The sequence below is a fragment of the Eschrichtius robustus genome, chromosome 16 (assembly GCF_028021215.1).
Source record: "Eschrichtius robustus isolate mEscRob2 chromosome 16, mEscRob2.pri, whole genome shotgun sequence".
NCBI classification, from domain to species: Eukaryota; Metazoa; Chordata; class Mammalia; order Artiodactyla; family Eschrichtiidae; genus Eschrichtius; species Eschrichtius robustus.
The window spans coordinates 31,047,400-31,064,007 of record NC_090839.1 but is presented as its reverse complement, the minus strand read 5'-3'; the positions used below and the strand labels follow the sequence as shown (position 1 = coordinate 31,064,007).

Genomic DNA, 16,608 nt, shown 5'->3' with positions numbered 1-16,608 from the left:
TCCTGGAAGACAGTGCACGAGCAAAGCAACTTCACCAGAACCAAAGTACCCTGGAGATGCCCTCAACAATGTTCATCAACAGCCAGTGAAATAAACGGAAGGTGCCACGGGAAAGGGATCATTTCAGAGCAGATAAAGACTTGCTCCTCAAAGTGTGGCATCAGTGTCATTGCTCGCTGAAATGCGGATTCTAGGGCCTCACCACAAATATGTGCCAGAATCTGGCTTCTAGCAAGACCCCCAGGTACTTTGCTATGCATTGAAATTTGAGATGCAATGAGGTAAAAGAACAAGAAGCCCACTCCAGCAAGCTGAATCAAGTACTTCCGAAGGACTTCAAGAGGGGCCCAGTAGACCCCAGCTACCCTGTACTTGTGTTGCACAGAGCCACAGAAGTCCCCTTCCTGGGCTTCCTGGTTGAGCAAATATATCATACAGTTTCAGCCATGGCTGGCTGGCTTCAGGCCCCCAACTTATCATCCTGAACCTCAGAAATGCTATAAATTGAGGTATCTGGGGCTGGGGTCATCCCAGGAGGTGCTGCTGACACAGACATCTCTCCTTTCCTTCTTATCAGAAGGTGCTGAAAACCTGATCCCAGCGGTCAGCGAGAAGTACTCTTCATAAAGTGCCCAGCAGACTGGCTGCTGAGACTGCTGCTTTCTACTCCCAGGTTACCGTAGAGTGGGGCAGGGACAATGGAGAGTGGGGCAGGGACAATGGAGCAGGCTCAGTGACACAGAGTCAAGCTGTCCTTGATTCTCGACAGCAGCAGATGACGTTTCACTTTCTTTCAAAGGATGGTAGAAGTAAATACTTAAGAACTGTATTTCTGCTTTAAAAAATAACAACCACAATAGTGGTGAGGGGGAATGAATGGATAAAATGAGTTCGCCCCTTTTGTGGGGTTCAATCTAGGCTGCACAGTATTGAGGGTGTGTGCGTGTGAAGTCTTTGGACCCACACACATCAAGATGCCCCTGGCAAGGCCTACCAGGCAGGGCGATGCACTCCTGATTCCGGGGCTCCCACTGGCAGTTCTGGTCCAGGGCACAGCTCCTGCAGCTGGTCTTCTTGTTACAGTAGTACATGGGGTTATCCTTGGGGCAATGATCATACCTGGAAATGGAGATCTAGAATACAATGGACAAAAGCTTTTCTCTTATATCCACAAAGAGAACTCAGGGCAAGAACAAATAGGATACTAAAAACAACAGTCTAACTAAGGAAGCAAACTACAAATACATACATACATAAATAAATAAATAAGATGTTGATGAAGCAGCACTGCAGTGGAAACACTATAGTTAAATGTTCTGTTCAAGGACATGCCTTTACCTGGCAAGGAAGCAGTGCATTCTTTTAAGCACCATGCTTCAACTTGCTCATCTGTAGAATGGGAATGTTGAACTTGCTGCTTTTTAAATGTCTCCCAAACATTCTGAAAGTTTTTTATTTTATGAGCTGCTTTACAGACTGACAAAGAATGTCTTATAAACAGTCAAAAATTATAAAAGTTGAGTCATCATGTCTTTTTTTTGCCTTATAACCTAAATAAAAAATCATAAATGGTAAGCATAAATTATGCTGAGCCAAGATATAACATAAGACAAGGAGATTTTGCAAAGTCTATTATTTCCACAATTCAGTTTGGCTGCTACACACATGACTCACTTTCACTCTCAAGTCCTAAATTGCTCCCCAAACCTTGCATATGTAGAGGGAGCACACCATTACAAACTTCACGCCAAGAACCTAGTACTTAGCCACAGCCATGCATAGGGACTGGAGTGTATTCAGAATAATAATCTTGCTTTCTTCTAAAACACCACACATCAATCCTCGTGGCTAGCAGAACCTTTGGAATTAGGACATATAGAGCATCCCTTACTCAAAGAAACTTGAGCAATAATAAAATCCAAATCTACACTGAAGGTTTCAAAGATAACTCTGGGCTATACCATATGCTCTAAAATCTACACCTAATCCCACTCAGGATTTTTCTATCTTCTGAAATCCTTTAGAAACAGACTCTGACCTGGCCTTCTGTGCAGCTGTGGTTCATAGGGACACAATGGTCATGGCACCAGTGGCAGTCATTTGTGTTGGCCGTGCAGCTGTAACAATCCGTGTGCTGGTCACATCTGTCATGGTCAAGTGCTGTGAAGAGAAGAAAAACTCATCAACTGTGACAGCTTCTCCTCAGAAATGTCACAGGCCATTACAACTGCTGTTGAGCAAAATATGACCCTGAGGCAAAAAAAATAAAATAAAATAAAATAACAAGCCTTGGGAAGTAAAATGAGGAGTGAAACTGGCAGGAAAATATATTGGTGTGTTCAGGTCAAAACAATATTTAGAAATAAGTAAACAATCTGAAGAAAAGCCATTTTGTACTCCACCCTCCTAACAAAAGTACACAGAAAGTGAAAAACAAAGATAGAATAATTCAACAATGAGATATAAGGGAAATAGGTCTGGTTCTTCGAATACTTTTCTTTTCAAGAAAGAAATCAACTAGCAGTTGAATGAACACCAAGAGCAGCCCAGGGGCCAAACAAAGAAATGTAGGAGACCAAGCCATTCCTCCCAGCTATAAATGCAAGGCTGCTCTGGGCACAGGAAGCAGGCAGCACCACAGAACCCCAAAGAAGGCAATACACATATATGTAAGTCCAAGAAATTCTGGGCTACTAGAGACCTGTTGATCTCCTACTGACCCTAGACAGGTCAAGGTCAGCAACGAAAGAGAAGCCGCACAACAGTGCTGCCTCATCTATTGAACCATTCATGGACATGGCACATGGTAGAATCCATGGACAAGAAAAGGCAGGGCCCACTCTCACAAAGACCCCAACAACCTCCTCCTTAGGCTGTTCTTCCTGCCCTGGTCATCACCCCACGGACTGAGCCCACAGAGAAAGCAGAGTGAACCAGGGAGGTGACATCTGAGATGAGTTCATAGCAAATGGGTTCATAATGAACCACCTAAGGTAATTAAATATTATTTCCTATAAACTTGCATATTTAATTTGAACTTTTTAAATGTGGTTAAAAAATAACTATTTCACTGATTTTATCCCTTTTAGGAGACAGTGACTAACCCTACCAAGTTCTGGTCATCTTAGTTCTCCAGCACTCACCAGCCCACCAATGAACCTGTAAAGCTGCCTGGGTGTTCTTACTGAGGATTTATGTTCAGCTTAATTTGGAGCATTCCAAGAGAGTGAACGCTGCCTCTATCCATCATAACTCTCACGGTAACTGCTACACCAACCCTAACAGTTAAGAAATTCAGTCAACATAGTTTAAATTAATTGAAGTAAAACAATATTTTTCAGAGACATTTTTCTAACTTTTTTTTTTTTTTAATTTATTTTATTTATTTATGGCTGTGTTGGGTCTTCGTTTCTGTGCGAGGGCTTTCTCTAGTTGTGGCAAGCGGGGGCCACTCTTCATCGTGCTGCGTGGGCCTCTCACTATCGTGGTGCGCGCGCCTCTCACTATCGCAGCCTCTCTTGTTGCGGAGCACAGGCTCCAGACGCGCAGGCTCAGTAACTGTGGCTCATGGGCCCAGTTGCTCCGCGGCATGTGGGATCTTCCCAGACCAGGGCTCGAACCCGTGTCCCCTGCATTGGCAGGCAGATTCTCAACCACTGCGCCACCAGGGAAGCCCTTTTTCTTCCTTTTAAAGGACTTTCTCACATATGACTTCATTGTATTGCACTGTGCGAATATGTCAGAGCAAAAGGGTAATAAGGAGCTGAGTAGGTAAGATGAAGAAAGCTTGGACAATATAAGGGGTGGTTCTAGAAGGAGAGATCACTGTTCATCCTCAGCAACTGTCTGCCTTGCTATCACTGCTGTGCCCAACTAGAGAAGCTAGAAAAGAATAATACCTCTATCCACTAGAACAATCTACTCCAACATAGCTTTTCTTTTTTTTTTTTTAATTAATTAATTTATTTATTTTTGGCTGCATTGGGTCTTCCCCGCTCTGCAAGCGACTTTCTCTAGTTGCTGCGAGCGGGGGCCCCTCATTGCCGGGGCTTCTCTTGTTGCAGAGCACGGGCTCTAGGCCCGCGGGCTTCAGCAGTTACGGCTCGCGGGCCCTAGAGCACAGGCTCAGTAGTTGTGGCGCACGGGCTTAGCTGCTCCGAGGCATGTGGGATCTTCCCGGACCCGGGCTCGAACCCATGTCCCCTGCATTGGCAGGCGGATTCCCAACCACTGCATCACCAGGGAAGTCCCAACATAGCTTTTCTGGATTGGCCCTCTTAATCTTATCCTTAATGTTAGAACTGTATAATCCAATATGGTAGCCACTAACCACATGTAGTTTTTATTTATTTATTTTTTTTGGCCATGCTGCGTGACATGTGGGATCTTAGTTCCCCGACCAGGGGTGGAACCCGTGCCCCCTGTGGTGGAAGCGCAGAGTCTTAACCATGGGACCGCTGGAGAAGTCCCCACATGTAGTTTTTAATTTAAATTAATTAAAATTTTAAAATTCAGTTCTTCACTCACACCAGTCTCATTCCAAGTGTCTGATAGCCACATATGGCTAGTAGCTAACATATTGGGACAGTGCAGATATAAAAAGTCCTACTGGATTGCAGTGCCTCAAAACAGCTGAAACTAGGTTCTGGAGTTGGTATACAAAGTCTATGCAATGCTAAAAGGTTTTGTCTTCATCATTAGCAAATAGCAGACATGGCACGTTCCCATCCATTATAAAGATGTTTACAATCCAATTTTCAAACACCCATAAAGCATTTGCCTAAGTTATTACTGAATAATTTTGGATAATAAAATGAACATTAAAAGTACACATTGGATAAGTGACTTCACAATTCAGATAAAATGAGATCTCAAATTAATTAAATTTTAAGAAGAGAAAAAAACATACTTCTGTTAGAAAAACACTCTGATTTTAACTTTTCTTCTTGTGCTTCAGTCGCCAACTCCCAGGAGACACACTGAGATGACCCTGCGTCCCACACACACCGGATGCCAGGTCCTGCTGCTAGACAAGCAGCTTCACTCTGGTGTGCTTCACACTGTTCTGAAGTAAATACCAGGATGTCACTGAGGAGGAGACTATTGAAACCACCAAATACATACATGGTGCTAAAAGAAAAAAAAGAGAGAGAAAGAGTTCATTGAAAACTTACATAAACAAATGCATGATATACTTCTTATAATCTTTAGACGAATCTCACATATCAAAAGTCCTGTAAAAAAGTTATTTTTCAAGACCTCAAAAAACATTCTTATACCTTTACCTCCCAAATTCCAACCTTTCACAATGGCCTGTGACTACCCAGAATAGTTCCAATAATCTACCTCCTCTATACAGCTACTATATTAAAAAGTTCTCATGATAAGTGAGTGACTTTTAACCAGGATTCTTCAAAATATTTTAGTGACAGGGCAAGCTAGCATATTTAAAAATTATACACATAATCCTACATCTACATGTTTTTAAATATTAAATATAAGTACGTACAATTTAAGAAGTATAGATAAAGGCTCTCTGATCAAAACTGTGTAATGGGGGCTTCCCTGGTGGCGCAGTGGTTGAGAATCTGCCTGCCAATGCAGGGGACACGGGTTTGAGCCCTGGTCTGGGAAGATCCCACATGCCGCGGAGCAACTAAGCCCGTGAGCCACAACTACTGAGCCTGCGCGTCTGGAGCCTGTGCTCCGCAACGGGAGAGGCCGCGACAGTGATAGGCCCGCGCACCGCGATGAAGAGTGGCCCCCACTCGCCGCAACTGGAGAAAGCCCTCGCACAGAAACAAAGACCCAACACAGCCAAAAATAAATAAATTAATTAATTAATTTAAAAAAAAACCAAAACTGTGTAATGAAAACATAGACCAATAAGAAAGAGATAAAAGTGCATATGAAAATTTAGTACACAGTACAAGTCACATTTTAATTAGTGGAACAGATGATTTCAAGGATTTCTTCCAACTCTGAGATCCTATAATCCACCAGGAAGTTTAGCACTAACCCACAATAAGGTATCAAATAATTCACTCTCACTGTGCCTCAATTTTCCTCAAATCGACAGAGGATAACTAAAGCGTAAAGATTCTGTGGCTGTATTTTTACTATATCTGAAAACTGACATATTTCAGTAACCAAAAATGAACACCAGGTTTAATTTTTAACTTCATATTGGTTTACTTAGTATCACATTACATAGTCTGGTTTCAGCTAGTCAATTTATTGCTTAAACAAAATAAGCTCCACCGGCCTCCCAGTACAGCTGGTATTCTTAGCAATTCTGAATTCATCTGGTCACATCGGCTATGCGAGGGTAGGCAAAGTCCTTCAAAGAGGCTTGGAGCAGGGAACTGAAAAGAAAAGCTGCATCTGCAGCAGTCTCAATGCCTCACAGGCCACTCTTCTTCCTGCCTCCCTCAAAAACCACAAGCACAACGACTAAGTGAAGCACAGCTGGCCCAATGCAGATGCTCGATTAAGGGAACCATCATTCAAAATGTGGAAATCATGTGAATCAAAGTTTCTCTTTAGGTAAATTACTTCACAAAATTAAACTAACCATTACAGCAGAAATTAACACAACACTGTAAATCAACTATACTTCAATTAAAAAAAATTGAAAAAACAATTAAACTAACCATGGTTTTTTACTACATGACCTCCCTTGTCATGCCCTGCCCCCCTCCAACCCTGGCCCATTCATACAGATACTCGCATATAGGCTCAAATACTCCACTGGAATTATACAAAAATAAGCACATTATTATAACTCAGGCAAGCCATTCCCAATTTTGATTCATGGTTAAATTACATCTTATGGTAAACTGTCAACTTCTCTGAGTTTATATAAAACCTCCAAAATGTTTTGATAGAAAATCCATTTATTTGCTAATTATCATTATGGTACTAACAGCCGCCATTTAGCAAATGCCTATTATGTGCCAAATCTTATGCTAGGAGAACACCATGAATATAAAGACGAACACAGCTGAGGCCAGGCACTCACAGGCAAGATGATGACAAAATGGACCCACTGTTTTTCAGATGAAGAACATCAAGAGGCACTTACTAGAAAACTTTAAGCGTTTTCCTTACTGAGGAAATATCAAATTACAATTTAAGATAACACTTCAGGGACTTCTCTGGTGGTCCAGTGGTTAAGAATCCGCCTTCCAATGCAGGAGACATGGGTTCGATCCCTGATCCGGGAACTAAGATCCCACATGCCATGGGGCAACTAAGCCCACGTGCTGCAGCTACGGAGCACGCGAGCCACAACTAGAGAGCCCACGTGCCACAACAAAAAAAGGATCCTGCACGCCACAATGAAGATCCCACGTGCCGCAACTAAGAACCAACACAGGCAAATAAATAAATAAATATTTTTTAAAAAGATAACACTTCAAATTAGTAGTCAAAAATCCTTCCATTTTAATCTATACCTATCAAATATTCCCATAGTAAAACCATATTTATTGCTAAATTTCAGCTGTTTACTTTGTGAAAGATGTCCCTTTTTCCAGTATCTAAGTGTTTGAATTCTGTCAATTCTTCCTTCACATCTCCAAGATAGGTTGCTTTCTTATCTTTCCTAATCCAAGGTGAATTACCTCATTTAACTTTCATTATCACAACAGAAATTTTGAAAATGTAGGGAATCCTAACATAATATACATAGGCATTATAGCATTTAAATAGTTTCAGGATTGATAAGGCCTAGAATTTTAAAAGGTGAAGTAAACAGTAATCAGAGAAGAAACAAAAATGAGAAAAAATTAACAACATGATTAGACTATTTTAACAAATAAAAAAATCGGTAAAGCACACTATAAGGTACAGGTCACATGGCCACTCTGGAGCTCCCTTATATTACAGATGCTTCTCCAGGGGCAGATTTGTGAAGAGCTCTATTAGTTTGGGCCAGGCACTTCTGAATGATGCAATGAAATGCAGTGCAGACTTCAGATTATCCAAAGACTTGATATATATGAAGCACCACAGACTTGACCTATATGAAGCATCAGAATCTCCCCACCTCTGTGCCCATATCTTATCCCTTATCTAAAGTGTCCTCTCTCCTTTTTTTCAAATCTTTCTTCACCACTCAGACAAAAGCACCACAAACAATAGCAAATAGCAGAGGGCCTAAGACAGTAACTGCACACAACTTTTCTTGTCCCATGCACTCAGACAACACCAAACGTAGCTTACTCCGGCATGCTAACAAAATTACATCAACAAACATGGCATTAGAAGTAATTCAAATTCACATCAAATATTTTAAATATAAATCAGGAAATTCATACCTAACATAATTCTGTAAAAAACCAATGGGATAAGGTAATCCTATGAATAACATGTAAGTCCAATATCACTTCATATTTTACTTCATTTTCATTTTAAACACAAGAGAAAAGGAGCAAGCACTTCTTCAATTACCTGTTGTATAAGACTGCTGAATGGCCAAATCTGTTGACATCATGGTGGAGATCAGGTCTGGGAAGCACTGACCATCGGTCACAAGCTAGGAGCAAGAAAAACACATTTCAGAAGGGACTGTCATTCATAATCAATAGGGACTGGCATTTTCTTTGGGAAAGAAGACTGTAATAAACACAAACATATCTCAGTTTTTCTTAGTCACACCATTATTTCTGAAGTAAAATGCAGCAGCAACAGAACAGAAGGGCAAGGAAGAACGGTAGGACTCTATAGCAATTCTAATTAGTGAATGCACATTCACATCACTCACTCTGTTGCCTATCAATATTACCCACTAGAATGTTTTTTAACTTAAGCAAATTTTACATTTTTCAAAGCTTACGTAAGTAAAACATGTGAATTCCATAATTATTTTCCACTCTATATTGCTTTGCCCCAACTCAGTAACTAAAATAGAAATGTACAGGTGGAAAATTAAAACTAAAAAAAAAAAATCAAACTTTATCTAATTTTTAAAAGGTCCTTTCCTAGACCCCCTAGATCTACTAATTTTCCTTTGTTCTGATTCACGCTAGCAACTTCTCTTCTGCACCTCAATACCAACAGGTGCTGCTGAACCACACCAACCTCTGACTCACTGTCTTCTGTTCCCAGACACACAGACTTTCACACTCACTAAGCAAAGGTTCTTCCACTCAATCCGGACATTTATTCAACCCTGACAACAAAAGCTTTCACTTTCTTCTCCTACCCAGCCTAAACTCTGTGGTCTTCCTCACATGCAGAACAGAGGCCATCAACTCCCACAGCTTCCTGACCACCCACCTTGCTTCCTTCCCTAAAACCAGTGTGGCAGGAGCCCTTCCTCTTATCCCACCTGACTTTTACCGCAGTATTTAAATATGCCCAAGGAGGCACTCAACTTACCCCTTTTCTTCCCTTCACAGACAAGGGTTTTTTGTTTTTTTTTTTTAATTAAAACGGTCAACATTCACTGTGTACATCTCACCGTATATTACTTCTCAGCCTCCTGTAATCTGGATCATTCCTCCATGTCTAGAGGGTAATAAATGATCTCTTTGCTGCTAAATGTGAAAAACTCTCCAGTCCTTATTTTACTTAATCCCTCTGTAGCCGCTGTTAACTGCTACCTCTCAGGTCCCCAGTCTTGCCTCACTTTCCTCCTGTTCTCTGACATGCTTTTGCAGTCTCCATTCTCTTTAAGACTTCTTTATGTATCTATTCCCTGGCTCTTTGCTTGTCCCTGATGACACATGCTCCCTACAGAAGTTCACCCCCTCCTACAGCTCCCCACTGATCTCTGTACTGCTCTGTCCCACAGTCATCTCCAGCTGAACATGCCCCCAAATTCAATTTACTCACTTCCTCCCAGACCCTGTCCCTCTACTTCTATTTCCAGCCTTGGTAAAAAACACCATCTACTGTGGCCCACACCAGATACCAGATAAGGATGCTGTCACAGCTCTCAAAACACACTCGGGACAATCCTCGGGTTCCCAGTAATTCTCAAACACATTTCTCTCTTTATCCTCATTGCCACTTCCACAGTCTTGGCTCAAACCCTCCTCAGGACTTTATCAACAGCCTCCTAACTCCCATCTTGCCCCTTCCCAACTACTAATCACAATGCCACAAAGAGATCTTCCTAAGACACAAATACAATTCTATCACCTCTTCTGTAAGATTCTTCAAAAAGCCCAAACCCCTCAGCATGACATAACAGGTCCCTCAAGATCTGACCAGACAGCTGCTTGCTTCTAGTTCCACTTAGAGCCACTCTTCCCTGATGTGCTACTAGAATACAGCCAAAACTAACTACTCACAGGCCCCAAGTACGTGGCATAGTCTCTTTCCACCTCTGTGTCTCTAAACATGGGCTTCCTTTGCCTGAGAAGTCCTGCCTAACTTGGCCCAGCCAACTTCCCAGTGTTCCTAGGACCCAGCCTGGATGGCCCTCCTCAAGAAGGCTTTCCCTGACTGTACCCCTTACCCCTCATGAATTAAGGGATGCTCACAGGTGCTCTCATACGTTCTTCTCAGAGCAAGTAACACCCTGAATGCAATTATATTGTCTGCTCAGTTCTCTGCCTCCCCCACCATGAGGCCAAGGACTGTAACTTATTCCTCTTACGATCCCCAATGTATAAGTTCAGTGGCTGGCACATAAATGTCTGTTAAAGAACATCTGATGATATTTATATTTATATTTATATCATATGATATATGATAAATATTAAAGAATTTCTAATATTTGTTTTGCATGAACCAATATTGCCCTCTTCTGGTCAGTACATTACCACACCAAATTCTTAAAAAATCGCTGTCAAAGTATTACATCAAGAATGTGTGAAACCAGTTTCAAGGGAATAAGATAAAGTTAAACTTAAACCAACTTAACACAATGCTGGTGGTCACAACTACATAACACATATTACTATGTAAGGCTTTTATTTGTGACACAGGAGAGCCCAATCACCCCAACTCATCAAAGGAGGGACTTCAAAAAGTATTTAATATAGAAGTAATGCTTTTTAACAGATTACAATATCAGTCAAATTAACATAAAAAATTCCATTTGGACCTCTTTCAAATAGCCTGACCATTTTTAACTAGAAATATTTTCTGTTTCTTTTAAAACATTGTTTACAGACAAAAAAGATTCTTAAAGCTAAAATGGCTTTGGGAAACTTACCAATGTCGTAAGCCATGAAATCTGAAGAGAAGCATTTGGCTCCATGGCTCATGGATGTGTCATTGTGTGTGTTTCCTCCAAACACCAGCATGGTTCCACTCACTATCACAGCTGTGTGCAAGTAACGGAAAAATCGGCTGTCCTTAAGAATAGTCCTTTTGAGTTTATTTAAAAATAATAAATACAAGGTTAGTTCTTTAGAATATTTATCATCTATTTGCTAATACAAACATAACCATTTTCTTAACTTCAGATCCAAGTGTGCAAATAATTCTAGATTTTTCTCTGTATATAAGTAACTTTCTCAACAATAAACATGTACAATTGAAAGACGTATGAGAATTTTGATAAAATATGTTAAGAGCCTTAAAAATGTTCACACTCTATGTTCATACTCTGTAATTCCAGTTTCTGAGTAGATATCATGTGAAATATGGATGGAAGCTTACATATGTTTTATTAATAAGACAAGAGCTAGAAACCAAAACTTCCAACTGTATGGGCTCAGGATACCCACAAGATGGAGTATTACACAGTCACTAAAAATGACAATTTTAATGACAATGTAAAATGGTATCCAGAGCATGGTCTCAAATATGTAAGGAAATATGAAAAGAAACCATTGCTTTATAATTATATTATTTCATAACTCAAATTTGCTTTATATTTTTTAAGATTAGTATACTTTATATAGACCAATATATAGTAGAGTGAGGACAGCTCTAATCTTTTAGGTACTGAGACCACCTCTGTTTGATGATTTCATGGAATGATGCCAGTAACTGACCCTAATGATAACACCTTGGTCAACAAGAAAAGGTTAAAAAGTGGATATATTCTACTTAAGTACAACAGTGTGCATAAACTCAGCTATGTAGAACAATTTATTCCTTAGGATTCTGAAGAGCTAAAATTTTACAGTGGTACTGAGTGTATGAAAATTGAAAAAAGGTCAAAAAAAAAAAACCCAAAAAAACCCAAGGTTCTAATCAACCTACTACAAAATTATAGATACTACTACTTTATTACCTTCTGCTTATTTCACAATTTCTGTTTACAATGATGAAGAGAATTATCTGCAAGTCCTGAAAACAAAAATGTAGCACAATTTTCCCAGCAATTGCCAGAATTCCCACCTTAAAGTGAAAGCTCAAGAAAAAGCACCCACCACATCTGGGTGTCCACATTGTATCTGTAGAGATCATCTGCAAGCCGGTATTTATTGGCACTGAAAGCCTTGTAGCCTCCGTGAATATACAGGGACCTGGTCCTGTGGTCATAGACACTGCTATGGCCATAGCCCCCTTGGACAAGGGCACCCTGGGTATGTAATATACTCCATGTGTTCTCACCTGGAAAGGGCAAACAGTTAAAGGCAAACGTTGCAGGCTCCTCCTAATACTTAAAATTACCAATTAGCTTAAGACAAGAGAAGAGATTTCAGGAGACTTGATATATGTAACTTTCTTTAACCATTTTATTTTTAAAGGAAGGCCATCTAAAACTTGTAACAAATCCAGGTGGCCAAACTTCAACCTGTTAAATGTTCTGAAGTTCTAATATGTAGGAAAAGAATTACATTAAATTTGAAAGACTCAGATCCCCCTCAATTGAACACTTAATTCCCCATGACCTTTACAGACCAATTTGCAGACGTACTTTACGGGCCTACTTTCTTAAAGTATCACCCACATCCACAAAAACAAATATAATAAAATTTAACCAAAGGAAAGATTATATACTAAGGGGAAATGATGCTCCATTAAACCAATCTCTAAAGGGCTTTTCAAATATTTTTTTTTTCTTCTGAGTATTTGTTGTTTCAAACCCTTTTTATTTATTTATTTTATTTTCAACACTCATAGCATTTAGTGCCATTTTTGGCTCCTTGCCAAACTGACAGTAACACATATATACCACATAGCAGCATCAATAATCTAAACTTCACTGGCAATTCATCAATGCTAACTGTATCTCAAGATCAAGTACTGGGTCAATGTTAGGTTGAATTTTGTTAAACAGTCATAATAATAAGAGTAAAATTTTAAATCTGACATTCAAAAACGATTCACTGAAAAAAATATACGTACCCAAGTCATACTCCTGCACATTGCTAATATATCCATAGAGAGGGCAGTGACCAAAGATAATCAGCATGACCACTCGGCCAGTTTTCAATGTGACAATGTGTGCTGAGTGCCCAACCACTGCATACTGCTCCTTTGCTTTAGGGGACAACAATACCCATGATTCATTATGAATATGAAACACTCTCAACTCGTTGGTCACATTCCCTGTTGAATCAATTTTTCCTCCATACATGTAAATTTTATCCTAGGGAAAAAATGTAAACAAAATGCTAAAAAACATCAAAAGGATAAAATCTAAACACAGAAAAAGGAACAGTTCAAAACCTCAATATTATTCTTAGCTTAAAAAGTGTTAGTGAAAAGCACCTTTCAGTGTATTATTAGGAAAAGGATGTAGGAAGAACAAAATAAAATAAATCTAACCTATATCCCTAATACTTTGCCACTTTTCTTGGACTTCCTCACACAAAATCTTTTACAATATAAAATGGCTTGGAAAAATAAAGTTGAAATAAACTAAAAAACAGGGAAATGAAAATGATTACTCAGTTACATTGTAATGTCACTATTCTTGGCTAAACTTGCTAATGAACGTACAAGCTAACCTACACTAGGTTAATTTTTAACCATTTAGTACCACAATCATAATATCCCAGTTTGAATATGAATCCATTTAAATCTCTCAGGTTAAAGTAGTTTCAACTTTAATTTCCACTTATAACTTAGCCAATTGTATACTCCCCACATTAGAAGGTTTCCCCCCAATTAAAAACCAACTCTGAAGTCAAAATCAGAGACAGAAAGTAGAATGGTGGTTGCCAGAGGCAGGCAGGAGGAGGGAATGGGGAATTATTGCTGAATGGGCATAGAGTTGCAGTTTTACAAGATCAAAAGAATTACAAAGATTAAAAAAAAAAACAAAGCAAACAAATTAAAAAAGAATTACAAAGATGGATGGTGATGATGGCTGCACAACATTATGAGTGAAGTTACTATCACTGAATTGTACACTTAAAAATGGCTAAGTATGTTATACATACTTTACTGCAATAAAAAAGATTAGGAAGAAAATCCAACACTAAATAGCTATTTCAATCACATAATATGATAAAGTAACAGTGGAAGAGTTGAGTTTCTAGCTTAGTACAGAGTGGAGACATTTTACCTTGTATAATGCTAAAGAATGACCATATCTAACAACCACATTGTTCACAGAACGGTTCAGCGCAAGCCACTCCCTAGAAGCAAGGTCATACCTACAAAACAAACAGATCATACTTTCACCCAAATGACAAAACAGAACATCTTGGAGTCTTTATTTGTGATCTAATCCACTTTGGAGATGCTCGTTAAATCTGCAATGGATATGGTGAGGTACCTGGGCAAACAAACCTAACATCTGGGCCTATGGGGCACATGAGAACTCAGGAAACGGGAGCTGGGTTCCACAGCTCTGGGACAAGAAAGAAAATCTACTGGAACTTTCTAATGCTTCCTGAAAACCTCTTCTACACACTAAATCACTTGCAGGTTTGCATTATACTCAAGGGACTTTTATTACTATAACTTTTCTTTCATTTAACCATGCAAAAGTAAAGACACATACTGAAAAAGGGATGATAACTAAGTTTAAAAAAATTCCTAGCCTTTCTTTTTCTTTATCTAATTTATTTTAGAAAGTAGTATTTTCAAAAAAACTAGAATATCATTATAGCATTTCAATTATACTATGAATACACTTGAAGACCTTTAAAATATAAAAAATGCCCAAAAGAAAATCATTTATACTCTTACATTGCAGCATTAATCACATTCAATATCTTAGAATATTAGTTTTGTTTTTGAGGAAAACATCATTCTATTGTTTTCATTAAAATTATACATACTCACTATAAAAAGTATAATCAATGCAAAAAAAATAAAGAGCCAGAAACTTAAATATGACCCCACATTCTGTCACCTAGAAATGAATATCATTAAGTAAACATCATTCCAGACATTTTCTATGCATACATACAGATAGAAGAATAGACTGATAATATACATTTATACAAAGGGGATCCTAATATAGGTGAATTTTAATAAAGTGTTAATTTTAATTTTATATAATTTAATAGAAGAAAGAAACCAAAGGAAAACCAACACTACTGTTATATTTTAAATGTTTATTTATTTTCTATAAGTTTCCCTGAATACAAGATTTTTAAGTTATGAAAAACATTATGTAAACAAGAAGATGTAAGAAAGTTTTATCACAACATAATAGCAAAAAAGGGAAACAAATAAATATCCATCAATAGAAAATGGATTAATAAATTATAGATATCTATATAACATTTATAGAGTGAATATACTCAAGCAACGTATTATTAACATAAATCTTGAAACAATGTTAAGCTAAAAAAGCAAACTGCAGAATACTGTTCCTGTAAAGACTAAAATAAGAAAATTTATTAACTCTAAAAATGTTCATATATATTAAAAGTCTAAAGATAAGCATGTGAACAAATGATATCACAATATCAGGATATTGATTATCTCTGGGATTTTAGAGGGGCATGTGGGGTCTTAACTATATTAGCAATGTTTTATTTCCTAATCTGGATGACGAATGTATTAGCATTCATTATTTTTCTCTAAACCTTTCCCTTTGTCTTAAATATTTTATACATGATCTGAAGAAAACATAAAATGGTGACATTCATTAAATATGAATAACACTTAAATCAATACCAGCTATTATTTTATGTATTTTTTTGAATATTCTACATTTTTAAAATACATGAAAAGTTAGAGAGTAAACTCCCTTTAGTTTTAAAATTACACATAATTTAATTTTGGACAGACTCCACTAACTTCCTACTTTGAAAGTTGAAAACATTAGCACCCACATTTCCTCCCATTTCTTCTCCCAATTTTTGTTATAATTTTTACATTGTCCAGGTTCAAAACATGCACATTCCATTCTATAACTTCATAGTTATTTAGTACTGGATCTATATTTTAGCTGAATCAGTCTCCTCACAGTCCTCTTACCACAACTTCTCCTTCTTGAGTCTTTAATTCTTAATTGGCTAGACTGCACTGTCAAGTGGTTATTCCTAGTGGAGATCATACGTGCTCCTCCCCCTAAATTCTTTCATGTTGAAGAATATCTGCTTGCTAGCTTTAGAGGTGAATGACATCTTGGCTGCATATAATACTCATGGGCCATCCTTCCTTTCCCACACAACTTTGCTGACGCTGCTCCCTTGAATGTTGCTGGTATTGAATGCTGCCAATGGAGGTCTGAGGCCAGTCTGATTTTTTTCCACTTTTGTGTGGTTTGCTTTTCTGCTTGGAAGTCAG

At 38.4% G+C, this 16,608-nt stretch overlaps 1 protein-coding gene across 3 annotated transcripts in view; it reads right to left on the bottom strand.

The window, feature by feature from the left end:
- The window catches only part of ATRN (attractin), a 170,167-nt gene that overhangs the window by 90,698 nt on the left and 62,861 nt on the right, over positions 1-16,608 (bottom strand). For all 3 annotated transcript variants that reach the window (XM_068524863.1, XM_068524861.1, XM_068524862.1), the window contains exons 7-14: positions 14,426-14,516; positions 13,261-13,504; positions 12,339-12,522; positions 11,171-11,325; positions 8,455-8,539; positions 4,910-5,130; positions 2,039-2,160; positions 995-1,133 (exon numbers count right to left, since the gene is read on the bottom strand). In XM_068524863.1, coding sequence (XP_068380964.1) covers positions 995-1,133; positions 2,039-2,160; positions 4,910-5,130; positions 8,455-8,539; positions 11,171-11,325; positions 12,339-12,522; positions 13,261-13,504; positions 14,426-14,516 — 1,241 coding nt within the window. The remainder of the gene's footprint in view (positions 1-994; positions 1,134-2,038; positions 2,161-4,909; positions 5,131-8,454; positions 8,540-11,170; positions 11,326-12,338; positions 12,523-13,260; positions 13,505-14,425; positions 14,517-16,608) is intronic.